This window comes from Hippoglossus hippoglossus, chromosome 4 (genome assembly GCF_009819705.1).
Source record: "Hippoglossus hippoglossus isolate fHipHip1 chromosome 4, fHipHip1.pri, whole genome shotgun sequence".
Classification (NCBI taxonomy): Eukaryota; Metazoa; Chordata; class Actinopteri; order Pleuronectiformes; family Pleuronectidae; genus Hippoglossus; species Hippoglossus hippoglossus.
The window spans coordinates 6160231-6187621 of record NC_047154.1 but is presented as its reverse complement, the minus strand read 5'-3'; the positions used below and the strand labels follow the sequence as shown (position 1 = coordinate 6187621).

Here is a 27391-nt window from a genome sequence, read left to right as displayed (position 1 = left end):
ACTGTTGTGCTCTGTAACGGCTCAGATTTATCAGGAAAAAAAAGAATTTAGTGGTCCTGCAACACAGCATTTCACTGCACACACATACACACACACACACACACACACAGCAAAGCCTCGTGTGTGTGTCAGACTGATATGCAAAAGTTTGAAAAACACAAAGGAGAAAAAATCAGACCGGACAGTTAAAGGGATAGTTCACCCAAAAATGAAAATTCACTCATCATCTCCTCACCTCTATGCCGATGGAGGGGTGGCTGAACTGTTTGATCCCACAAAACAGTTTCAGGGGTAAGCGAAAGCCAATGCAATTGAAGTAAATGGGAACCACTTCTTCAAACGTATATGAAAACAACATAAAATTCCTCCATTCTGCTCCTGTGGTGTCATCCAAGTGTCCGTAAGCCCTGACATTTAAACTTGACTCAAGACGGCATCATTTACACCATGTCTTAGCCTAAATGTCCTCTGATATCCTCTCTCCTCTGAGTTTGTGCATGAATAATGTAAATGACCTGGTTTCGAGTTTAAATGTCGAGGGTCACGGACACTTGGATGACACCACAGGAGCAGTATGGAGGCATTTAATGTTTTTTTTCTGTTTCACGTTTGAAGAAGTGGTCACCATTTACCCTAATTGTATTAGATTTGTCTGCAACGCTGTTTACCCCTGAAACTCCAAAAGTGTTTTGTGGACTCAAACACTTTACCCACCCTTCCATCGGCTTAGTGGTGAGTACATAATGAGGGAATTTTCATTTTTGGGTGAACTATCCCTTTTATACCGCAGGCTACCCGTTTTACTCTCTTCTGGAACATTGCACTTACTTTCAGGGTGGAGAAAAGGTAAAAACTTGATTCAAAAATATCACCTTGGCATTTGGGCTTTTTGTCCTGTGCATTACAAACACTAGTGCAGTGCCCATTCTAAACCTGTCTGTTTGACCTGTGTTAAAGCTCTGGAACTACTTCAGAACTATTTCATGTCATTGGTGAGTCCTCCTCAAACAGTTCTACAATATACTGTCACTTTTTATTGTTTGTGTGCCGGACGTTGTGTGCAGAGCTTTTTTTATGGCAGATTGAAGTTAGAAAACGTGGTGTTCATCCTACCTGGTTTATCTGCAGTTAAGATTTTATAATCAATGTTTTTCATATAATGAAACAGAATTTGCTTTATTATTGTTCACATGTTATCATTATTTTTTCACACATTGCATGTCCCTATTTCAGAGATCTGAAACTGACACAATGTTCAGTCACCATTTGCAACTTTTCAAAATAAAAGCTCTGTAATTCAATCCGACTGGACAGTAAATACTACAGACTTCCTTCATGTTGTACTATCTTAACACTTTTTCAGGGGGAATAAAATGACAGAATCAAAAGATAAAAACTTGATTTATAAAAAAAACCCACAAGATATTTAATGCTTTTACATTGCAAGAATTAAAATCCCCTCCTTGGTTCTTGAATGAAGTCTAATCTTTCATCGTAAAGACGAGCAAATGTCAGTGAAGGGAGATCCATGGTGCATTCTTTTTTTAACTTTTTTTCCCATTTGATTTGAAATACTGTAGATATGAAGAGATTAGTCAATGAATCCCTAGTTGATTTAAAGAAAATGAACAAGCGATAATTTTGACAACAAAGTCATTATTGGGATTTTTTTTGAAGAAAAACTACAAAACTTTGAGTTTCCAGACTTGATCCAAATGTGAATAATTGTTGGTTTGCTTAAACTTCCATTATAACAAATTGGAGGACATTTTAATATGTCTCCTTAGATCCTGATAACTGTCTGTAATGGATATTTATCACTTATTTCTGACAAAAATTACACTATCATTGATTATTAGATTAATCATGATGAAAATAATGATACTTTGAACACTGGCTAATGTATCCTGCACAAGCATCACGCTGTTGTTGTCACACTATTTTAAAACAAAGAGCAAGACCATGGGGCGATACGTATAATTCCAGACGTAGCCAACAAGAATAGTTGCACATTGTCAGGCTTACACCGAGCTTGAATCTGATAAATTATGATGGGTAGTGAATCAATCGTTTTAAGTTATGTCCCCTGTGGTGAATTTTTGTTGTTCACCTCTCAGCCTGGGCCGAGCTTCATTCACATTTGCTGAATGAGTGTTTAGTTAAATCCCAGCAGCTGACGGGGCCAGAATCAGCAGAGGTGACAGGCTAAAAGCCCTTCCTGTGGCCTAACTAATGTCCACATCAGAAGTGCAACCTTTGCAAAGCGTGGCGTGGGACAAAGGAGAGACAAGAGGAGCGGCGTATGTCGTCATCTTTGAGTAATGGTGCGCCAACAAAAGGTCTAACTTGTTCGGACAAAAGCTGGTAATCTTTGTTGTGAGAGGAAACAGCTTTAACTTTTATCCACTGGGGAGATATGGGTTCAGTTCATTTACACTGCATGGAGAAAAAGTGCCTTTCATGTCTTTACACACCGATAGAGTGTTACTTCTAGGTTTCTGCTGTATTCCAAAAAATATTTAAAATATAGATATTGTGACGGTAATTAATTCTGATTCTGTCTGAGTGCACCAACTATCTCTGTCTCCAGCTAGACGAATCATTAATAGTAATAACCATGTAGGTAATAATTACCCAGTGAGAGATGGCTAGATGGCAATTATATCAAACAGGCATATACTTAGAGATACTAACACATGGCGGACACATATAGTTTCGTCATCACGTGCAGCTGTCATCTTGAAATGCACAGCAAACACTTTAAAGTGGTATTTATAGTTCAGTGAGAAAGGCTCCTTGTTAAGCTGCTTGATTGAATCAACAAACACACTCTGCTCCTGATGTATAAGATAAAGCAGCAGCTACACTATGGGAGGAGATTCTGTAAATGAAGCAGCAGGTAGTGACACGAAGGCCTGCGCCAAATATTGGTTATGGCACTGAGGAGTTATGAGCACCTAGTTGTCGTCTGGCATCCTGTGTCTGTCTCCCAGACTGAACTCATTCACTCCAGCACACTGTGGCACGTGTGTGTGTGTGTGTGTCTGTTTTTGTGGTGGTTGTGGGGTACACCTGCCCCTTTGCCCGTCAATGTCCAAAGAGATCTTTTGTCAAGGCGTTTTTATTGTTGTAGTTGTTTTGTTTGTAAATGCCTTTTAAAACAACTGAAACACACACCTTCAAAACAAGGGGGCTGTAGAAAGCATTTGAAGATCGCACATTAGACAATTTTATGGCAGAAATTTAACAACATAATGTTAAAGATGAGAAAGGAGTAAAAACAAAATGAAATTAAACACTCTAAAGTGATTCAAATAGTAATTTTAGAGCGTAAGGTGAAAGTAAAAGGTTAAAAAGTTTTAAAATGTGGAAGGTGAATTCAGACCCCAAGTCTTGAATGGTAAATGGTGTGTATTTATATAGAGCAATTTACAGTACAGATCCTCAGGGGCTATTTGGGGTTCAGTATATTGCCCAAGGACACTTTGGCATGCGGAATGGGGGAGACTGGGATTAAACCGCAGAGCCACTGGTTAGTGGAAGATCCGCTCTATCTTCTGAGCCACATTCGCTACTACGAGAAAGAACACTTCTAAAAATGCATCTTTTCCAAGTTGATAAGGAGCTTGCCATCATAAGCTACTTGTTAATGAATAGATAGCTTTAATTCAACAGCTGAAAAGTCTGTTGGCGTATGGTGTTTAAAATCTTTTTCTATGTGCCCCTTTATAGCTTTGATCACCCACCCCTCTAAAGCTCTCGGTACAACGCTGCTCCTGCTCGTTTCTTCTCTCAGATGTGGCAGCGACACACTCTCCCACAACGCCTTGCACATAGGCTCAAACACCTCTCAGAGATTTAAGAATCCGTTTCATTTTCAATTTCTCAAAAACTGTCCCGCAATATCATTCACTCGGGAAATGACTCATCCAGTTATCCATGCAGCTCTCTGCTGGGCTTGGTTTCATATTGCAGAATATTTCACAACCTGAAAATGAGTCAATTCATGTTTATTTGTGTGGTGACAAGTCCCAACATACATGATCTCAGAGCTCTTTAGGCTGAGACCTTAAAATATCCTAGAGAAAGCCAACAGTTCCCACAATGAGCGACTGTGGGGAGAAAAAAAACCTCTGACCGAACCGGACCCTGTGGGCGGCCGTCTGCCTCCAGTCACATGTTGCTATTTTTAAGTAGAAAAAAACGGAGACGCAAAAAATGCCAACCAATAAAACTGTAGCAAGGCTGAGATTCTTCTCTACATTCATGATTGTGGCCCTGTGAGGCTGCACTGATAGCCACAGCTAAGTGCTAATGTTAACATGGTCTTTGTGACAAACACTAACGTGCCGTTGTTAAGCACGTGTAATTTTTATAAACTAGTAATTAGCGTGTTAGCATGCTAACATGTGCTGATTAGAACCAAACACAAAGCACAGCTGATGTTGATGGAAAAATTATGACTTTTGTTGGCATTTATTCATCCGGTAGTGTCAAGAAATATCACTCAAACAACCAATTTAAACTTCAAAGCCCTCCCTTGAACCATGCAGCTAAAATCACAATGTTGATATATCGTGTTAATAAGTGGGACAAATGTCCAGATAGATGTCAATGTCCTTGATCGGGATCACAGCAGCTTGGAGTTGAGTGGGGAGCTTGATTGTAACATGCGTGAAAATGAGGTGTCTAAGTGGGAGCCAAGTGTGTCAGTGAATACTTTTGGATGGCGGAGGCGGAGGGTCTGGAAATACAGCCATCAGTGGTGATCTGCTTGACCCTCTCTTGTTGTGTCTGTGTCGGACGGAGCACAGATGCTCGGTGAGGGCCAGAGGGTTGTGACTGCAGTCTGTCGGACCTCTTCATGTGCATGATGTGATCATGCCCTCTGATACATGTGTAAATGCATCCACACTTCAATGTCACCGTCTTTTTGAGAGTTTTTGAGGTAAATGTTTGTGGGAATTTTTCAGAAATTTACTTGAAATTTTGTCTGTCTTGTGTGAATCTTGTGTCCATATACCTGTCAGTGGGACCTGAAGTAAGCTTCATCCATGTGCTATATTTTCAATTTAAAACACATCACCTCTGCCTCGGATCCACCTGGCATCCACACTACTTCTGAGTTGTACAGCTGCTAAAACTGAAAAGTTAAAAAAAACGCTGCTGGTCCCGTTTTAGTTTGAAAACTCTGTGGCTGCATCTTAGTCAGGAGGGGCAGACACTGAGATGTTTGGAAACGTAGGCACTCACAACCGCTTGCTGATTGGATCTTTTCGGTATTGACGTAACTTGGCTGATTCAACAGGCTCCTGTCACATGACCGCCTCCAGTAACAAACAACCAGCATTTGCCTCAGCTACCGGTGTAGAACGCAACATGAGTGACCAAGTGTTGCTGACCCTGTTCTCTTTTCCAACAGCTGTTGTGCAGTTACATTTTACAGTGATACAACAATGATACAGCAATATGCAACAATTCTGCAACTGACATCCAAATGTTTCCTGTGTACACCGGCACACGTATGCCTAGCACATGAGTGTTCACGTGATATCCATTTTCAGGTATGTTAATATGGATGGGGATTAAAACTGATGCAGAACAAAAATGCTCATGTGGACAGAGATAGTCCTCTTGCACGGTCGTAGAAATAAGATGACAACAAGCGATAAAAATAGACAATTTTATTGATTCGTTTGATTATTGTCTTCAGCCCAGAGCTCAGTTGTGCATGATTTTCAGTTTAATTTACAGTCCAATGCTCACATCGCTTTAGTAAAACATGCAGTTTCAAGCATGCCATCCTTTAATTCAACCACTTCATTCATCATCATTAACAATCTACATGTTTGGGTGAACAATGGTCTAAAGCAAGCTTCAACAGCACCACATCTTTGCATAGATGAAATCAAAACCACATCTGCCTCTGCAGACATTCGCTGTTTGATATCTATCTTGCAAAACATGAGAGGAATGTTGAGGAATATTGTGCTTTTTTATCAGTTAGACTGATATGCTTTGTGGAGATTTTTCTTTTCATAATTACCGTGACACTGTGGATGCAGTATGAACATAAAGGAATTTAGAAATTCAGCAGTTTCTTTTTCTAACAGACAGGGAATAAATGAAAGATAGAGCCACGTAAAATGTACACAAGTGTCGACATTCTTCAGTGTCCTTATCATCACGAGGGTCAGTGCTACAATCTGACAGCAGACATCAAGTTTTGTTTGCAGGCTGGAAATGTGTGGCTAACTCAGCTCTAATGAGGTATTTGCTACCATATAGCCCCACCAATGTGTATTTAAACAATTTTAGTGCATCACTTTACACATTCATGATGTAGTCCGTAGTCACTTGCTTTAGACCATGAAATACACAGTGCACAAAAGAACTTTAGTCCCCATTATTAACACAGAACACAATAAAAGTCATGAAAATATGTGCACAAAACTGTTACATGATTTATAAGTAAGGAACATTTGATGAGAGAAAGTAATGGGAACTCAAAGGAGAAAAATAAGTTATAATGTCACAGTGAATAAACAGGATATTTTACATGTGCATATCACAGAATGATTTAAAGAATGCATGGATTAATCCTGCAAAACTGCACTAAAAATAATACAAAGGAACATTTGGGCGTGGAGCGTAATCACATCCCTATGTGTCTACAATGCACCTTTGTTTCCACCGTCAGCCCTTTCACATTCGCTCAGTATACATCACATGGCTCAAACATTGAGACATTGATGTACCTCAGTGAAACACCGGGAACGTGGTTCAAACCAGACTTGAGGCTCAGTCACGTCGAGGCCAGAGGCCGCAGAAGCTCCAGCTGGGACTCCAAGGTGACCCTGTCCTGGTGAACCACCTACAGACAAACAAGGGAAACATGACCTCTGATCACCGCGATCCCAAGACCTTCAACGGGAAGAAATTACATTTTTGCTGTGGTAACAATGGTCTAAAATAAGAATAAATCCCTGCTTACTGAAAAGATTTATTTCTCATTTCATCCCAAAATATGAAAGTGTTGGACATAATAAAGCGGAAAGTCGTGAAAAAAATGATATTTTGACATGAGGGCAGCGTAAAAACGACTGGAACATTCACAACCAAGTGTTTTAAGGGAAATATATTTCCTAGATTAATTGAAAAATGATCCCCAACAAATGATTTATCATTTGTTGGGGATCAGAGCTTATAGTAAACCATGGAGTTGGACATGTTAACCCTCTTTAAACAGATACCCCACTATAAAGCCAATAAGAAGAGCCTTCATTAAGATGCTTGTTTACACTGAACCAAACAAAGCTGGAACTGTGATCTTAGGTTTCTGAATGCTGCCGTTCCAAAATCAGTGGCGCAATGTGTGCCACCATCCTGGCTCTACCATTTACACATCCCATGTTCGTACCTCTTATAGAGAACAGTGAGGTGGAATAAATCACATTCCCACCTTGAACCGGCTGCGTAAAAGAGGCTTTTAACAAACATCTTCATCCTGAGTCAAAAAGGGATCAAAAGCCTTTATGCAAAATAACATTCATGTGCGGATTGCTTGTTCTTTGTATGTTCATGAGAATATTGACGAATACTTTGTTTTCATAATGATATTAAATAACCAACAATGTTGTGTTAAAGAGAATAAATGTCATGTCGTTATCTAAATTTTCTATTTTTTCCATTATGACTTGCACGTCAGTGAGGAGTCATCCAGCCTCATTTCCCTTCTCACACACCCTGCTGTAGTTGGACTCTTGACCGGCCTAAGCTCTATTTTGAACAAGACAGTTGTGAATGCCAGTGGCTGTTTGGTCTTTCAACAACGCTGGAGTCTATATAAAGATACATATGCCTTTCTCTGCAGAATTCCTGAGATGCTTTGAGGAACTAGCCGAACTAGAGTGAATAAATATCAGCCTAGAATACACAGTGCTCATGGAAGAAGAATGATAATAAATAAAGGCTTACGGCTTAAAAATCCCTCTACCTATTTGGACTTTCTCTCTTTTTTTACTCCCACGTCTCTGGGTTATTAAAACTATTAAAGTGCTGCTTGTGCGTGTGTGTGAAGGATTCACTACTGGATCATTTACAGGGGGAATGACAGGCATGCAGCATGTGTTCCAAATGTGAGTGTGTGTGCCACAGGCAGATCCCCAATGCAAACATCCAAGTCTGTGCCATTAGTTATGCTATGAGTGATGGGTAGGGGAGCAAACAGTTGAGCTCTGACCTTTTCACCACTTTGGACGTGCAGAACTTCTGACGATCGAGGAGCAACTTTCTAAACAGTATTAATCGTGCTCTCTTGGTTGTGGTTAAATGTAGTGTATACACTCCCCGCCCTTTGATTAAGCAGCCTTAACATGTGTTTTCTGGGAGCTGCAGGGCTGGTTTTCCCCTTTTCAGTGTCCCGGAGGAGCCAGAGGGCAGGGAGGGTCACGCAGCTCACATAGATGGACACGCAGAAAATACAAAGAACCAAGTGGTATGGTTGCATTTAGAAAATGCTTTGTGCTCTAAAAAAATAGAGGTCAGGCTGACCTTGAGTTGTTGTTGGAGCTCACTGTTGAGGCGTGTCAGCACTGCGTTGGTTTCTTTATTCTTACGGATCGCCATCTGGATCTCCCTCTTCTGTCTGGAAAGCAGTTTGAGAGAAACTTTTATCAGGTATATATATAATATAATACAAGTCTTAGGCTACATCCATACTACTTCATTTTCGTCAGCTACAGATACGTCTGCTGTCCAGATTACTCCGGAGCTAAGAAACGCTGCTGGTCCAGTTTTAGGTTGAAAACTGTGGTGATACATTTTAGTCTGGACGGGCAGAAACACAGATGTTTGGTAATGATGACGTAGACACCGCTCACTGATTGGGTCTTTTCGGACATGATGTAGCCTTTGCTGATTCGTCAGGCTCCTATCACATGACCCCCCTCCATAAGGAAACAACCAGCGTTGGACTTGGCTATCAGTGTAGAACACAACACGAATAATTGATTACAAGTTGTGTTTGCTAACAGCTATTGTGCAGTTAAATTCTGTATTTTACCTTTCATCCGTGCTGCTTCTCGTTTGTTGCCTTGTTCTTTCTGCAATTAACAACCGAATGGTTCTTGTGCACAGCGGCACCTACAGTATAAGAGTGGTCATGTCATATGCCTTTTCAAGCGTGTTAGTATGGACGGTGAATAAGACTGATACACAGCCAAAACACTTGTGTGGAAAGAGAGAGTTTTGGTTTGAAAGTGCCATTTTTAAATGAAAACATGCTAGTATGGACATAGCCTTAGACCAGTGTACATGAATAAAGTCTATAAACTAGAATGCGTCTCAGTAGAGTGCATTCTTCTGCCAAGGCCCAAACAGTCCCTTTATGAAAAAACATTTAAATTCTCTAGATTCTAGATTCTTATTTGGATCTGCACCAAATTTCACAATCACATGAATATCACTCCCCTTAACATGCCTGCTTTTTTTCACCATGATCCATGAATTTTATCCTGCGAAATCTATAAAACTGCCAAAAAAGCCCTATCTTGCCATGTTAAAGAAAAAATGGATGGTGGATACTTTGCCCAGAGCCACCCAAAAACTCAATATTTTTTGTGTAATCCAAACAAACAAACAAACAAACAAACAGATAGGGATAAAACATAACCTTCTTGGCGGAGGTAAAAATAAGCCGTATTTAGAGATGGAATCAAATATCTGAGATAAGTTGAACGAGCTCTGAAACAATGAGTCACTGTGCTCAGAGACAGTGGACACGGAAAGGATCAGACTGAAGCTTTTAGGAGCTTTACATCACTCAAGCAGCCACTGCCAGCAGTCACCACTGTTATTGATGGCCACCCTCTCCTGCACTAACCGACAGATTCACTGAGCTGTCTGGTCAATACGGAGACAGAAGCACACATGTTAGATTCATTATGGTAGGTTAGGGTGTGCCTGGATGTCTTCTGAATTCCCCTTTCTAGATGGCTGTGAGAGGTTTATGATCACCGCACAGTGGATATTTTTACAGCACAGATAGTAAACCTAGAAAGTCAATAAAACTTGACCAGGTTTAACTGAAATGTGGAGTTTTGGATAAAAGGGTCAAATGTGTGACTGACTTTTGAGAAGGTTTGGCGGGGTGAGGAAACGACCCGGCGGGTAAAGGTGTGGCCTCTTGGTTCTGGCTCTCTGGGTGGTACTTCCTCCGAACTGGTTTCTGTGGAGCCTGACTGGGACAAACAGCCATAACGTCCTGAAGGAGAGGTAACGGAAACAAACGTCAACCTCCTCACTGTGACAAAGACAAACAGACACTAGCAAAATTAAAACGAGCACGACCCTCCCAAATCTATGTGATGGGTTCAGACCTGCTTTGGAGCATTTGTCAAGTCTTCAGTATTTGGACCAAATCTGGATCGTAAACTCTTCTCCTCCGGTTTTACTCTGCTCTCCTCCTGCAACACAGACAAACACATGACAACAACAGAACAAAAGAACATCAGAGCGTCGATGACATTATGAGGTGGAATGATATGAGGGGAATGCTAAAGAGGCAGGATGAAATGTGTCTGCTCTGACCGTAGCTAAATCAACAGCTTCCCTACAGGGAGCACGATGTAGTGCTCTGCAGCCATGATGGATTAACCTGCGTTTATTGCATCTCCTTCCTGCTTTTCAGCCATTACTCTCCTCTAGACATAATGTACAATGTACCACCACCTGTTTTTATTCAGCAGAGAGGTTAAAAGTGCACGAGTGTGAAGACAGGCCCTCTGCTTCTTAATTCTAGATCATAGCAAAGGCTGTAAGATTCGTTATTTGGAAAGTTGAAGGCATTTCTTACTAGGCATCCCTTCGGGTACCTTTTGCCCTACAGCATTCCCCATCTGTTAATGTTGGACTTGGTGAATTTGATCCACTAATTTCTATGGGCTGCTGTCTCCCTTGTGGTGGCAGCTGAAATGCCTGGGCTTTCCTGATGATTTAAACAGGCTAAAGCTGCTCCTGTAAACTGTGCCCAGGAAACCTAAAAAACGCATTATGCTGAGCAATGCGACTGAGTCGCGAGCAGACACAAATAAACGGCCCAAAGATTTACTTCACCGTCCAATGTGAAACACAACCACAGCATGGAAACATTAAAAAGTTACTGTAGTAGCTGCAACAGTGGCAATAAACCACAGGAGCTCTATTAGCAGTACGTGTGGTCACATCAGCAGCAGGACATGGCTGTTTCACTCCAGAAATGTAAGGGCTGAAGCAGTAACGTCACTGTCTCAAAGAGGGAGAGATTTTCTCAACTGGTTTAACTTAAATGATTTAAATTCGAGCAAAGCAGCAAGAATTATATCCAAACTTGAGCTGTTTTTACAATCCAAGAGTCTGATTTGTGTTAACTTGTCCGGTGGTTCGATGCTGACAGAGAGCAGACACAGGGACTCTAGGCTCAGCTGTGACCAACCAATCAGCCGACTGGACCATTACACTATCTGGTCCAGTCTGTTTCTTTCCTTCAGAGAGTTCTCCTAATGGTTCCCTGCAGAAGCTTCACTTGTATCAAGTACTCACCTTTAACATCGACATATTTTACAAGTATGAGCTATTTTTAGCTGTGCTTACAGTTCCCTCATCTAGAAAATATTTCTCTCAGGGGTTTGGGCTGGTGTAAGTTTCAGTTTGTCTTACTAAGTGAAAAACATACACACAGGGTTTATCCACCTTTGGGATCGTCCAGTCTGCTTGCTTTTAATCAAGCCTAGGTAAAACATCCTGTGGGACGGCAGAGAAATGGTGATACTGCACAAACAACTGTGGAAGGACTTCAGACAAGTTACACACACAAGACCAGAGCCAGTACGGAGAGGGCACGTTAACTCTAATAGTAAATGACACCATACTGAAAAGACAGCATGGTAGGATTTGAGTGATTCTTCAACATTAAAGAGGAGATGGGTGGTCTTATGTTATTGAGGACTGGAAACACTGTGATCACAAAAATTAGGGGCTGCTGTGCCCTTTGACCTGAAAACTACATCGCATGTGTCAAATTAGATCCAGAGAGGTGGATTTCAAAAAAGACAAAACCCCTTAACCCTTCTCTCTGTCTCCCAGGACGACAGACAAATAAATATAAAGCTTTTACAAAGATTCCACACGCATTGCCACTTAATTAAGCCAAATTAATACATTATTTTAAAAAGTACTTATCCTATACAATCAACACTCAATACACACTCACAAATGCAGTGCAGTAGAATCTGTCCATCTGTGTTTTGTTTAAGTTTTTGAGGTTTAGTCTAACTGCTATAGCTTAACTAGTGGGACAAAGTACACTGTGGAAAAAACCTCCCCCTCAACTTCAGATTAGCAGAATCAGGGCCTGCATGGCATTTTAAGCCTTGTTATAGATTTATATTGTTTATTGTTTTGATATTGTTCTTTTATTCAATTTAATTGTATTTGTATAGCGCAAAATCTCAATGTACATTATCTCAAGGCACTTTACATAGAAGGTCGAGACCTGCTGGATCTTACTTTTCAATGATTTGCTATAGAAATAAGGTTTATTGTTGGTATTATTATCATTATTATGTTATCATTACTACTACTAAATATATATCATGTGTTGGATAAGCTGAGTCACGGAAAAGTCGGCTTCTGGCGGTTGTCAGGCAGTAAACGTTCACGTATTTCGGGGGCGTAGCTTTGACGAGAGGGCCGATGGGAGGGGGTGGGATGTCTCTGTTGTACTTGCTCTTGCTAACTTTTCCAAGATTACCAACCCTAGCTTTAAATGTTGGGTTTCACTGAGAAGTTGCTATTATAGAATTGTGAGTTTTATCTTAAAACTAATCTGGGACTAACAGGAAGCGTCGCCTCAACACTGCACCAGATATTAGGCAGACACATTTCCATTTAAGCTTTAAATTTCAACTCATGAACATGAACTAGATTGTTGTGTAGTGTATCAGAACACAAGTATCCACCCACTTGATATCATAGTGTCAGGAATAACAAATGAAGGACAAAGAGAATGAGGTTGAAAAGGCCTCGGACTAAATGCACGACCTGACACCTGAGCCATAAATAAATCTCTGATGCATTCGCTTCCTTGCCGTCCACAGGAGAGCAGACTTTGATGAATTCCCACTGTTATAACCTTCCAGGCTATTTGTGTCTTGAAATAGAGGATCGTATATTTGACAAACACGACCTCGGTGACACATTTATGGGGCTGTGTCTGAGATGGGAGGTGGAAAAAGGGAAAGTGGAAGACACAGAATCTTGGATGGAAATTTGTCTGCTAAATTTTCTTCCCTTTTAAATGGAGATTATTTGCCCCTTTAAACATTTTCAAAACCCAGAGACAAACAAAAATAAGGAATGAGTTTCTATGTTTACCTCTTCCTTAAAGTGACTGAAGTCTGCAAAGTTTGGCTGCTGCACTTTACTCGAGGGAGTTTTCTCTGAAGCGTTGATAAAATGAGGAACCTGAGAGATGATACATACTGATTAATCCAAAAAATTACATTCATTTATGTGAATCTATGAGAGCACATTAGCTTGGATTGATGCCATAATTTAACAAATCTTACCTGTGAGGTCAGTGGTCGAGGAGGGAGGGCCGGAGGAGGCATCAGCCATCCACTTTTTACACCTAAAATCCAGAAAAACCTTCAGCTATAAGCTACTGTGGCTATATTTCTTTGTTCTTGGCAAACATCATACTTCACTAATATACTGTGACATGCCCGTAACCTTACAGACTGAACAACACAACCCTACCTATCTCCATTTCCTCCTTTTGTTCTCTCTTGAAAGGAGAACTGTCGTAAACAAAACACAAAAAACTCGGATGCAAAACGCACCGTAGCCACAGGCAGTTCACACTCTCAGGATCGGTGTTAGAAAACGTAATACTGTGAGAAGAGCTGTGTGACGACGGGAGCGGTCGGTGGAATTGACTTGTACCTGCAGTGCCCTGCTGGAAGAGCTTGTTGAGGTCCAGCGAGGAGGCTCTGGAGTGGGTTTTCTGGGGTCGAGGTGGGGGGGTCGGAGGCTCCTCTGACTTCTTCATTGCATCTTCAAAGGAATTGCTAGAGTAGGACCTGTTGATGAGGTCACATGGGTGGACACAAAAAACAAACATTTTAACGAGCAAGAGATTAATGGGCAATTTAGGATATTATTGATTTAATTTCTGTTTTGTAATGATTGTGTTGCGATGATGAGTTTCACCTCGGCCTAGTTTTGGTCCTCATCTGTGGATCTAGGTCCTGAGGCAGCTCTGTGAGGAAAGATACGTTCGATTAGCAAAAGCAGGTCAGTCTTGTTGGAGTTGTTGTAAACGAGAAGCAGAGACTTCCCTTTGGAACCGTTGTAATCACACTAAAACAACTGCTCGTGTGGCAGCAGCAAACATGCCCTTGTTTTTATGTCGATTTTATGTTGTGCTCTAGATCTCTCGCGCAGCTTCATTGAAAACAAGTCCTTAAAAAGGCATATAAGATTAACAATGACCCCACACATGTCCTCTATGATGACTCAATTGCTGTCAGCAGGAATGCATTTTAGATTGTATGTCAAACAGGGTGGCAGGGTGGTGCAGTGGTCAGCACTGTCGCCTCACAGCAGCAAAGAAGGTTCCTTGTTCAAATCCTAGTTTGGGGTCTGAGGTCTTTTTGTGTAGAGCTCGGATGTTCTCCCAGTGTCCGCAGGGCTTTTCAGCGGGTACTCCGGCTTCCTCCCACAGTCCAAAGACATGCAAGGATTAGGTTGATTGGAGACTCTAAATTCCATTTGTGTTTGTCTCTTTTAACTATAGTTATTTACACAGATAAATCTATCGCACTTCTGTAAGTCCTGGGGTAGGGATCCCTCACAAGTGGCTCTCTCTGAGGTTTCCAGGTTTTTTCCTTGTTAATAGTGGTTTTTTTGGTAGTTTTTCCTGACTCTTGCTGAGGGTTAGAGGCAGAGGATGTCGCACCTTGTTAAGCCTGATGAGACAAATTGTGATTTGTGAATATAGGCTATCCAAATAAAACTTGAGTGGTTGATTGATAAATTCTATGTAGGTGTGAATGGTTGTTTGTCTCCGCATGTGGGTCTTGCAATACACTGGGGAGCTGTGCAGGGTGTACGCCGCCTCTTGTCCCAATGTCAGCTGCTACCCTCAACGGATAAGCGATATAGATAATGGATTTATGAATGTAAAAACAAATAGAAGCAAGTTTGGGGTTATTCCAGAGGCCATCAGACTACCTTGATAAATGCACTCGCACTTTAACTCTATCCATCCTTGAGTAGACATTTTCTAATGTGACACAAATGTATCTTTTTTTAAACTTGTTTGTATCTTTAGATTTGTCGGTATTTGTTTTTTTCTTGTTTATGTGTGTGGATGAATAGTTTTTTTGTATTTTGTATTGAATTGAATTCATCAGCACCACACACTATGTCATTTATATGATGTGATATTTTTGCAACTATTTTCATTGGTAAAATATATTAAATCCCTTTGACATGCCTGGATATTACCATGTACTACACTGAAACACTGTGATGCAGAACTACACTCTCAACTAAATCACTAAAGTCAATAAACCAAGCAGTTCCACCGTACAGGACAAAAGGGGAAAGAGAACATCCTGTGGGTAGTGGGGTCTTTGTATCCTGTTCCCATTTCTCATGATAAAAGAGTTTCATTATCACCTGGCCTCTCAGGAAAAGCACCAAGCTGTAGAGTACGTTTCTTTTCAGATATTGTCAGCCGCTTCAAACTCGCATCTGCAGACAAGATGATAAAGACATCAACAGAAGAACTCACTTCCTGACATGAAAAGTTGATTGATTCAGCACCTTAAAAACATAAATAAAGTGTTATGTATTGACAATATAGAATCTTTTAGTATAGAATAATTGTGGATTGTGGCATTTCGTTTTATTTTTACAGTTTCGAAGCACTTCTCTCCCTTGTTTCTCTTTTTAAGGTTGGGAGGGATGATGGGTATTGTATATGCTTCTGCATGCTTTGATTGTACAATATGTGTCTATGCCAAGGCAGCAGCATAAGAGAGTCATACACTGTATGTCTTTATATCGTATGTTGTTATCCTGACTGTGTTGTTGTTTCAAAATAAAAAAGTAAGTGGAAAAAATGCCCGAAAGATGTTTTTGTCCCTGTCCCAGTTAATGCTGTTGTGTTGTTTAGCAGAGCACCAAATTACATCAGAGGAACGGAATGTGCCTGCGTTTGTTTTGGGAATTTAATGTTTTTCACTATTCTTATTTTACCTTGTTTACAGGATTCATCTTTCATGTCTTGTTTTGTTGTTGCTAAACTTGGCTGGATTCTCTCTATAATGCTTAGATCCTGAGAAAACAGAGAAAAATAATTATCCGTCAAAACATTTAGAGCAATACAACATACAAGCTTATGGTCAACATGTTGAGGAGACTGCACTCGGACCACTAGGGGTAGACTCATGCTCAGCTTCCTAGTGCCCTCTACAGGCACCACAGAGGAACTCCATTTTTAAAAGAGTATCTAAGGATTACCATCTGGCTGGGCCTTGGTTCAGCATCCTCAAAGACAATAAGAGGCTCCGCACTCTGCAAAGCAGTATAAACAACCCTATAAGACCTTACACAAGGGGTGCATGTTTCAGGTAACAGATTCATGTATGTTTGCCTCACTTCAGGAGTATCTGGTATGTTGTCCTCCGGCTGCAGGAACCCTGGCTGCAGCGTGGGGGGAAGGCTCTCTGGGAGAGGGTAGCCATTCTTGCGTGCCACGATCAAGTGAAAGGCTGTGCAGAACTCAGAGAAAGTGAGAGCTCCATCTCTATCCACATCACTCAACTCCCTGAAAAGAAGAGTTCAAAAGATGAAGAATAAAAAATGATGGCTCAAACAATAATCCTGATTAGGTTTCAACCTTGGTAGTTAGAAACTTGGTAATCTTTGGTAATATCTCACCATTGGGGTTCTGTAATTTCTGTATAACTTCCTAATAAAATGTGTCTGAATAGAACTATGTTACTAATAAAGAAAAACTGAATTCAAACCCCAGTATATATATTCATTCTACTCACAGACTAACTATATTATTCATATTTCACACTATTTCTATGCTTAGCTGACCTGCTGTGCAGTTTAAAGGATTCTTGTTCAATGTATTTAAGTCTATTTATTGGGATTTAGGTCTACTTATAATTTGGAGCAAACACATCATTCTGTCTGGGAAACTTCATAGGAAATTACTGAGAAATGGCATTTCAAATAAAGTGCCACCACAATTCTTACTTGTGTTATCATGTATCACTAAAATATATTTTAACTATAGCAGGTATTCTGTGTGGAAAATATTTTTTTGGGGAACAGATATGCTCACTATTATAGAACAGAACAGATCAGATCAGATCAGATCAGATCAGATCAGATCAGAACAGATCAGATCAGATCAAATCAAATCAGATCAGACGACACTGTGAGTCAGCACTCACCAGATGTGGGAGAGTTCTGGTATTGGGAGCTTGGATTTAGTGAAGAAGTTTTTTGCGACAGCTCCTGGAAAAATTCAAGAGTGACACTGAGGTGAAATAGTGTGAGAGTCATTCTTCAGTGAAGTTAAGTTTTATGTTAAGCAGCAGTGGTGGTGTTTTGGGTGGTGGTGGGTTGTTCATACCCAGGATGAGAGCTCCCAGGTCAGGCTGGAGGTTCCTGAACTGATTTGTATAATACTCCAGCTGTTCCTCTGTGATCCTCCAGGGGTCATCATCAGAATAATCATCTGCAGCCTGCTGGGCCAGCCTCTCCGCTGACGCAGCCTGGAGAGATACATAGAAATAAAAATCAGTAAAGGGCATAATATAGACTTGAAGAAAATGAACTTGATCATCAGCTACAAAAACTCTGGTTGTACCCGAGCCATCGCAGGATGCTCTACACTGGGTTTGGTCCCGTAGTTACTGGGTGAGGGGTGCTGCTCCAGTTTAACGATCGGCCGTGAGGACGGTTTGCTTTCATAGACTGAAGGATGGGAGAGAAAAACACAGCTTTATTGAAAGTTGAATGTTGATGGTTCCTTATTCTCTTGCCGGTACAGTAAGACTTCACAATAATTATTGTATAATGGTAATTATAATAATGGTAGTGCTTGGCGCTACTATGAGACTGGAACATACACATTTGTGTGTCTCCTCCATTTTTGTTGGTGTATGGGAGGCTGCGGTAGGTCAGAGGAGAGTGGGGTGGTGAGGTGCACGGTGATCGAGGGGGGGACCAGGGTTCCTTATAAAACAGGGACACGATATTTGTTATTTCACATACATTTATACATACACACATATACGTATAAAAACCCATACACATTCACTTTCACATACACGCACACATGGACATACACATTGACATGTACACATAAATGTATACAATGTACAAAGACACTCCTAGAACTGACAAGTTGCTGAACACTCTCCCACTAACTAAAATGATTTTACCACTGGTTTGTGTTCACTTTCAGTGGCGTGTCATTAATGTTATGAACAGCCTGTTCCAACATTGCAAATTTCCCCATTGCGGGACTAATAAAGGATTTCTTGATCTTAATAACATACTGTGACCGAAAGATGGCAGCATAGTCATATCTCTGTAACTGAGACAATGACAGGTACAGTATGTAAGAGGGAAAAAATCTGGAACATCTCATTCTTTCAGAATATGTTCCAGCACTATCAAATGTTGTTTTTTGGGACATTTGTGTTAATTCAGTAGCTGATAGTACAGAGGCAGAGAATGAATATAGGGAAAGAGAGAGAGGGAGGATATGCAACAAAGATCCATCTTCATAATCACACCAAGAACCTTTGGCTGCAACGCTGTTTACCCCTGAAACTCCGAAAGTGTTTTGTGGACACCCACCCCTCCATCGGCCTAGTGGTGAGTAGATAATGAGTGCATTTTCATTTTTGGGTGAACTATCCCTTTAACCCCTGAGATACCTGTGTGTCAAATCCACAATATAGAAAAGTAGGTATATGAAGACTGATATTAACAGGCCGCCATGGTCAGAAAGGTTTAAAGCAGTTGATCAGGTTCAGGCTCTACCTTCTCCTTTTAAGCTGATGCAGCACGTGCATCGACATGGCATTCAAGTTTTCATTAGGTGTGTGCTCTGAGAGGCCCCACCATGTGAATATTTACATACTTGTGACTGGTCTAGCTCGTCATTCTTCTCTAATCTCTCATCAATGAGGCATTTGTGCACTGGTGATTACAGCTGACTGGAATGTCTTCGCTCACTGCACCATTCTTGGCCAGCTCTCGACATTTCTTCAGCGTGGTCTCCACTGAATGTATCTTAATAGTGATCCATGGTTTATTCTGAGCTCTCTTTATCAGGGAGTCATTTTTACACACATATTTTGAGCTGACAGAAGCCAACACATGATATCTTGGATCATCAGAAGTTTTGTCCCATGCTCACCTTCTTCTCTGCACTGGCCTCCAGGTGTCTCAAGGTGCCTCTGTCAGCTGGCGTCCATGGCACAGAAGCAGCTGCAGTCCCACACTGAGCCACCTGACCCTCTATGCTGGGAGGGACGGTTGAGTATCGCATCTCTGGTTCATTCTTCAGCCCAACAAATCTGGGCAGAGGTAGATCTAAAGACGTGACAACATAATTCTTTATGAGTTTTACAATCTTATTTATCACTGCTTTCTTTTTGTGTTTTCCTTGGAAAAAAAAAAAAAAAAAAACTGTTTTAATGTAAATAAAGACAATGGTTTTCATTGTGTCTGATCAGCAGCCTCCTGTATGATGACTGTGAATACACTAGAATTAAACTGAGGGAACGAATCATGAAGAGCCTCTGTCTTTCTCTACTGAGGTGAGCTACTACTACTAATGCACAGCATGGTGAATTTGACAATCACATAGCTCTTCCCATTAATCCGTCAGATTATCATGTGCTGTGTAGAAATCAGATTTTCTCTTTGGCTGGGGTGTGACTGATTTCACGCTCTTATAATAAGGACAAACCCACTTAGCCCTTTCCACGCGACTCCCCTTTTATCCAGATTAGACCAAATCCTGCCATGTTAAGATAATCTCCTGATCCCCTTTTGCTCTGATAAGACGCCTCCACCGTGAGCAGCAGACTTACTGGCCGTTACACTCTCCAGGCGAACGGGCAGACCAGACTGGGCGGCGGCGAGCAGCTTCAGGGCTACGTAGAACTGAGGTGTACCAAAGTAACCCAGTCGCTTCGCCCCACATACCTCGGTCACCTGGAAAAGACAGAAAGTTTAGAATCTATAATCTAGCCTTGATCAGAGTAGACTTGTACGTGATGATTTTACACCTTGTCAACATACAAAATTACAAGCTCTACAAGCATAATAAAGATAAATGAAACAGTATGTCAGGGATAAGCATCTCTATGGGATCTGTTTATCCAGGCCTCTTTCGATTAGAGGTACAATGATGGCTTTGGGGGAGCAAAGAAGATTAGGATTATGTGGGTCAGTTCAGGAAAAAATCCCCAAAATTTAACTGAAAGCAAATTCAGTTAGAGGTTCTTGAAAACAGTTTACTGTGGTGATGTGAACAGAAGCTCTACTGTGACTCCAAGTTCATCTGGCTCTTAAATACAACACTGAAACAAAAGGGACCTAGAGTAATTACAATGCCCTTTTAGCCATTAATGGTATTAAAAAAATAATTATTCATCATATCTGGTAGACCACGCACAAACATATGCTCCACAGACACCAACCATTGTTTCTGCACTGGAATACTCAAGTATACTCATAAAATCAAAATAAATATTAGATTACCCAAATTATCAAAATAATCTGGCGAGTTTGACCGACCTCTGCTGTGCTGAGGACGTAGAGTAAGACATGTTCAACTCGGTCCACAGACTGAAGGCCCTGCCCCACCCCCACCCCCACTGACTGCGACAGAGCACTGGTCGCCTGTTTATACATTTTTTATAACATTGAACCCATCATTGGTTCAAATGGCTCCAAATTTGACACTCCACTTCCCTGAGCTATTAACAGTACAAACGCCAAGATAAACAGTTCTAGAGAGATGTGAGCCACAGACAGACAGACAGACCGACAGACAGACAGACCGACAGACAGACAGACCGACAGACAGACAGACAGACAGACAAACAGACAGACAGACCGACAGACAAACAGACAGACAGACAGACAAACAGACAGACAGACAGAAAGACGTTAGTGGAATTAGTGGGTAGATTAGGGAGGCTATTTATGCAAGCTAAGCAAACTGCCAGAGGCTAGTTAGCAGAAAAACTGTTAACGAGGAAACAGTTAGCCTGGCTCCTCTAAAGTAACAAATCACATCCACATCCATATATTTGTTTAATCACAACAAAAAACAAAGCTTCACAGGCTAAACTAATGAGATACTGGTGGTGGCTTCACATATGAAGGGAAAACATTTGTTCTAAATTGGCTAAAATTGTGTTCTTATTTGTACAAAACCTAAATTGGATCCAAGCTCCTCTCGTAAATTGTAACTATCATTCCAGCATCTCAGTGACGGCTACTGACTTTAATCTGCAAAGGTCCTGACACACATGTTATGAACAAGACTTGTGATTAGTTTCATTTTCTTCAAGTCACTTTACCGACGCATTAAGGTCATCTGGATCGTTTTAGTTTCACTATGTCTGACAGATGGCACAACATCCATCTTCTTGTGGCAACAATGGATTAACACCAGGCATCTAACACAAACAAGTTTTTTCATAAACATTCACGATCCAAAAGCCAAGTTTTAAATGAGTCATCCGAGTACAGTAAGAGAACAGAGACTCAACCACATGGACACACATTGACAGTTTTTGTAAATTACATTTTTCTGCCAAGTGTTTATAAAAGATAAATGACTGTTAATGTTTGCTGTTAAAACCCATTGTCCAAAGAGGTTGTGGGGCATGTGGAGTGCATGTGGCTCATATCCCCTTAGGAGACATTATTTCTGCTTGACCTATACGCTGCACTCATTCAACAGCTTTCACTGAGACACGAGATTCCAAAACAACTACGGGCCAGAGACAGGCTGAGCAGACAGTGAAGGTCAAGTCTGCAGTGTGTGTGTGTGTGTGTGTGTGTGTGTGTGTGTGTGTGTGTGTGTGTGTGTGTGTGTGTGTGTGTGTGTGTGTGTGTGTGTGTGTGTGTGTGTGTGTGTGTGTGTGTGTGTGTGTGAGAGAGAGAGACTATTTCAGAAACACCGGCGAGGGCCTTGAGGAACCAGACTGACTGCACAGATCTACGGCCTTAAGGAGACAGTCGAGGGGGAAAAAAACATTTCAGCGTACATAATGTCATTACTGGTATAATCTTCCGGACATTAATGAATCATATGCCTCGTTGACGATGTGAATGAGAAACTCAAGTTTGAGTAGAAGACATGCTGGATATCTGAGGCACATGAGTATTTACAGACACATCTTCCTTTTTTTTATTTTACAGTAAAATGTTCCATTCAATGCACTACCACAGAAACCACTCTGTTATTTAGATGTGTAAAATAACAACACATAGCTTAAATCAGACCATGGATCTATTACTTCACAGCACATATTTTGTATTTTTCTCACTGATTGTTGAAATTTCTAAAATAAAGAAACTGTATGATTCCACCATGGCCAATCATTCAAGAGCAAAAATACCAAATATTAGCTTCAAAAGATGAACTGCTCTGACAAATTGGGAATTGTGTAATTTTTTTAAATAATAAAACATTTTCATGACTGAATTAATTGTTAGTTGTCATTGTTTTTTGAAGTGTGTTTTATGTTATATTGAAGTTGGTGGTAAGTTACATTAATGTTGCTACATCAGTTGAGGACACAAGTGGTATTCACTACAGCCACACTATATTTGGGAGTCACAGGTGAACTCCAATCAAGAGAAGCCACACAGGCTTTCAACTGTATGTGAGCGTCTGTGTTTCTTTTGTCTTTGTCCAAATCGTTCTTGCGGTGCACCCGCCCTTTTTGTAGGTGTTTTTAAACATGTCTCTATAAAATATCTAAACACAGACAGAAGATCGTGTCTCTTTTATGTCACTACGCATTAGAAATGACTTAATACCTCAAGTGTTTATTTTGTTGTTTGGCTGCCACTGTAGTCACTATATTGCAGAGGAAAATATTGCACATTTTATCTGCAGGATACAGTTACGTGTTAACTCTCAGTATAGATTTGACATTAGAAAAGACATATTAAGAAGCTCATAAGGGACTAGAGATTAAACTAGTGCTTTCAATTTTTCTAATTTACAAAATGATAGTGTACTTAAGACCTATAAGTACTTCTTCCACCACGGTGCACTGGCACTACCAGACATGAGAACTCAGGCCGCACCTTCTTCAAACAAACTGGTTCTGCAACCACGTCAGTCAACACATTACATGCGCCTGTACACAAATACATACTATGGACTTTAAATGCAACCTGACATCAACCTGACTGCAGGTTACACGTAGGACGCTGGCCAGTGGGAAAGCCGTCTGCTGTGCTGTCAGAACGTGTTGATGTGATAATATTTGGAAAACACTTGGCAGTGGAAATAATTTCAGTCAATAACAGCATGAACCAATGTGTGCACTCTAAGTCCTTGTGATGAGCGTAACAATTGATTTCACTGCACAGTGATGTATGGGAAGGAGTGTTTCCCTGAACGACTGCTGACTTCACAGACATCAGTGACAGCTCAGCAGGAAGAAGGGATCGTCCTTTTACTACTTATGTAAACATGCTTCCTCTGTAAATCTGGTCCGTCTAGTTCCAGTAACGTCTGTCAAGTGAATAAACAGGTCAGCAGCACTTTGTAGCAGCCTGTGGAACAAGTTAAGCATGACTTCTTTTACATCTTCAGATATACAACAGCAGAGGTCGCCAACTGCATCAAACCGCTGGACAAAGTCTGCGCCACATCATTATGGGCCTGAGACACAGACACTGAGCAATGAACAGAGCTTTTATTTTGAAAAGTTGTGAAGTCTGATCTTGGATCTGAAGATTGTGTTGGTTGTTTGACAGTCCTCTGAAATTGCTGACAAGCAATGTATATAAAAATAACAGTAGTAGAGTGAACAGTAATTCAACGAATTCCATTTCATTTTATGAAAAGCATTGACTATAAACTCTTCATTGCAGATGAACCAGGTAGGATGAACACAAAGTTGTCTAACTTCACTCTGCACCATAGACTGTTTATAAAAAGCTCTAAACACAACGTCCAGCACACAAACAATAAAAAGTGACAGTATATTGTAGAACTGTTTGAGGAGGACTCACTAATGACAAGGAATAATTCTGAAGAAGCTCCAGAGCTTTGACACAGGACAAGAGAACAGATCATTTCAAACAGACAGGTTTAGAATGGGCTCTAAACCAAGTATAATTAATCAGCAAACACTCCTCTACATACACTCCATGGTGGAAAAACTCCAGAGTATATCTGCAGTAGAAAGGTCATAATACAGCTCCTATGTCACGTGACGGCATTCTGGTAAATTGGTCTCCGATTTTTGGACCTGCTGTTTATCGTGGAGGAAACACGCCGTTTACGACTCTCAGATACTGTGACATAATGACCCAGAAGTCAGCGCTGAGTCCTGCAGCAGGCATCCTGCAGCAGGGCCAAACATGGTTTAGAAGCCTGTGTGTCAGTCAACCTTGAGTGGTGGCGGCGAGCCAGGCCGGACAGGAAAGTAGCTCAATGCCAAACTTCCTGACACCCACACAGACACACAATAGGCCGCGATTGCCGGGAGCCGACCCCAGGGACAGAGAGTGGCGTGAATAGAGGCGGTGACCTGCTGTGTTTTTATCTGAGCTGGAAAAATACTGTTTATATTCCTGTGATGGGTCAGCAAAATGACTGTGACTAAGTAGTTTTACATTGCAGCCAATGAAAAATAGATTTACTAGCATTGATACTGGCAAGCATGACTTGTGTCATCAATTAAAACAAAATAATTGAAAAAAGATAGATCTATTTAAATTCATGTGCTCACGATTTTCATCTGTAAGAAGAAGAATTGGTCATTTCTACTAACAAAAGTTACATAGTCTGTCTTTTACAAGAGTGAGCTATTAGATTTTCATATTGGATAAAATGAATGTACGGTAACAATTTAATGGAACGGTTGGACAACTACAATCATGGTATGCTACATTGTGTGTTGTACACCCTAAACGCTTATCAATTGATTTATCAAAAGATGAAATTATTGGAATCTATTTTGATATTTGATTAAAAGAACAACATCTGAGTTATCTTCCTAAAATGAAATGCCAAACATTTCTTGGTTCCAGCCTTCAGAATGTAGAGATTTGTTGCTTTTATCTGTTTTTTAAGTCATGGTACATTCACTATTTGTTATTTGTTGCCTGGACAAAACAAACTGTGAATATGATCACTTTGAGTCTTGGAAAACTAGGGTGGCTATTATTCTCAAATTTTCAGATTCACTGAGTACAGAATTGATCAATAGAGAAATGAATAGTAACATCAATAGTAAAAAAAGAACTTTGCTGTTAGTACAAATGATTTGCACTGTCGAGATTGGGCCAAAAATAACTGTTAAACTTCTTAGAAGAGAAATGATTTTTACAAATGTAACTGTTACTTGGCAGGTGGGTTGATGTTAAACACTCATCTTCGACACTAATTTGGACACTGAAATTATATTTGTTACCCCAATGAAATACAAACCTAGACCTTACTTTAAACCTAAAAATACATTTAATATAAAGTTTAAAAAACTGGATGTAGTACACACACACACACACAACTAATGCAATCAAATACATTGAGTAATAGGACTGCCTTGCTGAAAGAGAATGTAAATGTGTGACCCCCCCCCCCCCCCCCACACACACACACACACACACACAATGAGTAAAACGACTGCCTTCCTGTCTGACAGAGGAGTAGAAGAAAGGTGTGTGAAATCTCTCTCTCTCTCTCTTTCACACACAGACCATCCATATAATAAAAACCCTAGTATTAGACCCAGATCCCTGACTCCCTGCTCCTCCTGCGGATCGGAGGAGACCCTCCCTGCAGCAGCTCGCTTCTCCTCGCCTCCTCTGACATGTGATAACCCAGCAGGCGCAGACGTGATGTGGGTGACACACTCACTTTGTGCAGGGCTTCAGGAGGGAGCTGGGACGCCTTGAACAGCTCTGCCACTTTGCTGGAGGACAGTGTCCCCGGGGTGTCAGCCTGACACAGGCTGCGCAGACCGGAGTAATACCGCTGCTCGTGCTCGTTCAGGGGGATCGAACTCCCTGCAGACGCCGCGCCGCAGTCCGGATCCATTCCCCGGAGGAAGCGCTACAAGCACACGGATCGATACATCCTGCTCCGGACAGAGGCTCCTCTCTCAGCTCGGAGGTTTGGCTGGAGGAGGACGGTACGAGGAAGAGAGAGAGAGAGAGCGAGAGAGAGACACACACACACACAGACACACATGCACACACCCACACACCCACACACACACTGCTGCTGCTGCTCGGCTCATCCACTCCTACTGTCCATTATGACCGAGTATAGCAGTACCGGCCTGTGCCTTCAGGGGGCGGTAGAGCACAGGAAGAAGGGAGGCATTGTCTGCTTTATTTTTCCCACCACTCATTATCTACTCACCGCTGTGCCGATGGAGGGGGGTGGGTGGAGTGGTTGAGTCCACTAAACACTTTTTGATTTTCAGGGGTAAACAGCGTTGCAGACAAATCCAATACAATTGAAGTAAATGGAGACAGAAAAATACATCAGAAAAAAGTATAAAATGCCTCCATACTGCTCCTGTGATTACAGTCACATGCACCTGCATTTCAAATTATTTATATATATAGAGTTTTATTAGAAGAAGAAAAGTGGAGTCACCTAAAGATTTTATTCAATGTTAGAAATATGTTGTAAATCAGTCATTTGATTTGAAAGTGGTTCTAAAGAGATTTATCAATGCACTTCCATGAAGTTTCAACAAAATGAAATGTGAGATGTCAAATTAAAGCAGCAGTGACAGAGGTATCCTGACTGGAGTCCTGCAGCTCCCAAAACACTGGATCCTACACTTTCCATCATCACACATCACACATCACATCTAAATGAGTGAAGTGCATGAAATCAGAAGACTTGATTTGACTCCTGATTGGACCGCAGCCTTTTATGTTGTGTTTTAATTGTTGAATTATTTAAAAAAGTTGTAATGATCACTTTACTGTCTTGCTATGTTGTTGCATTTTGTTTCCATCTGTATTATGACTTTTCTACTGCAGATATACTCTGGAGTTTTTCCACCATGGAGTGTATGTAGAG

General features: G+C 41.0%; 1 protein-coding gene across 3 annotated transcripts in view; it reads right to left on the bottom strand.

Annotated features, from left to right (window-relative positions):
• The window catches only part of reps2 (RALBP1 associated Eps domain containing 2), a 38983-nt gene extending 12376 nt beyond the window's left edge, over window positions 1–26607 (bottom strand). The window contains exons 1-19 of one of the 3 annotated variants that reach the window (XR_004613593.1): window positions 26210–26606; window positions 20178–20301; window positions 19499–19674; window positions 18198–18303; window positions 17936–18042; window positions 17699–17840; window positions 17517–17580; window positions 16708–16876; window positions 16570–16623; window positions 16306–16384; window positions 15724–15798; window positions 14251–14299; window positions 13984–14120; window positions 13608–13669; window positions 13414–13503; window positions 10380–10466; window positions 10131–10264; window positions 8554–8647; window positions 6332–6874 (exon numbers count right to left, since the gene is read on the bottom strand). Coding sequence is in view for 2 of the 3 variants with exons in the window: in XM_034582513.1 (XP_034438404.1) it covers window positions 6806–6874; window positions 8554–8647; window positions 10131–10264; window positions 10380–10466; window positions 13414–13503; window positions 13608–13669; window positions 13984–14120; window positions 14251–14299; window positions 15724–15798; window positions 16306–16384; window positions 16570–16623; window positions 16708–16876; window positions 17517–17580; window positions 17699–17840; window positions 17936–18042; window positions 18198–18303; window positions 19499–19674; window positions 20178–20301; window positions 26210–26389 (1998 nt within the window). In the remaining variant the exon portion in view is untranslated. Of the gene's footprint in view, window positions 1–5669; window positions 6875–8553; window positions 8648–10130; window positions 10265–10379; window positions 10467–13413; window positions 13504–13607; window positions 13670–13983; window positions 14121–14250; window positions 14300–15723; window positions 15799–16305; window positions 16385–16569; window positions 16624–16707; window positions 16877–17516; window positions 17581–17698; window positions 17841–17935; window positions 18043–18197; window positions 18304–19498; window positions 19675–20177; window positions 20302–26209 lie in introns of those variants that run through there. The other 2 variants (XM_034582513.1, XM_034582514.1) reach the window with 2 other exon arrangements.
• Between the last annotated feature and the right edge of the window lie 784 nt (window positions 26608–27391).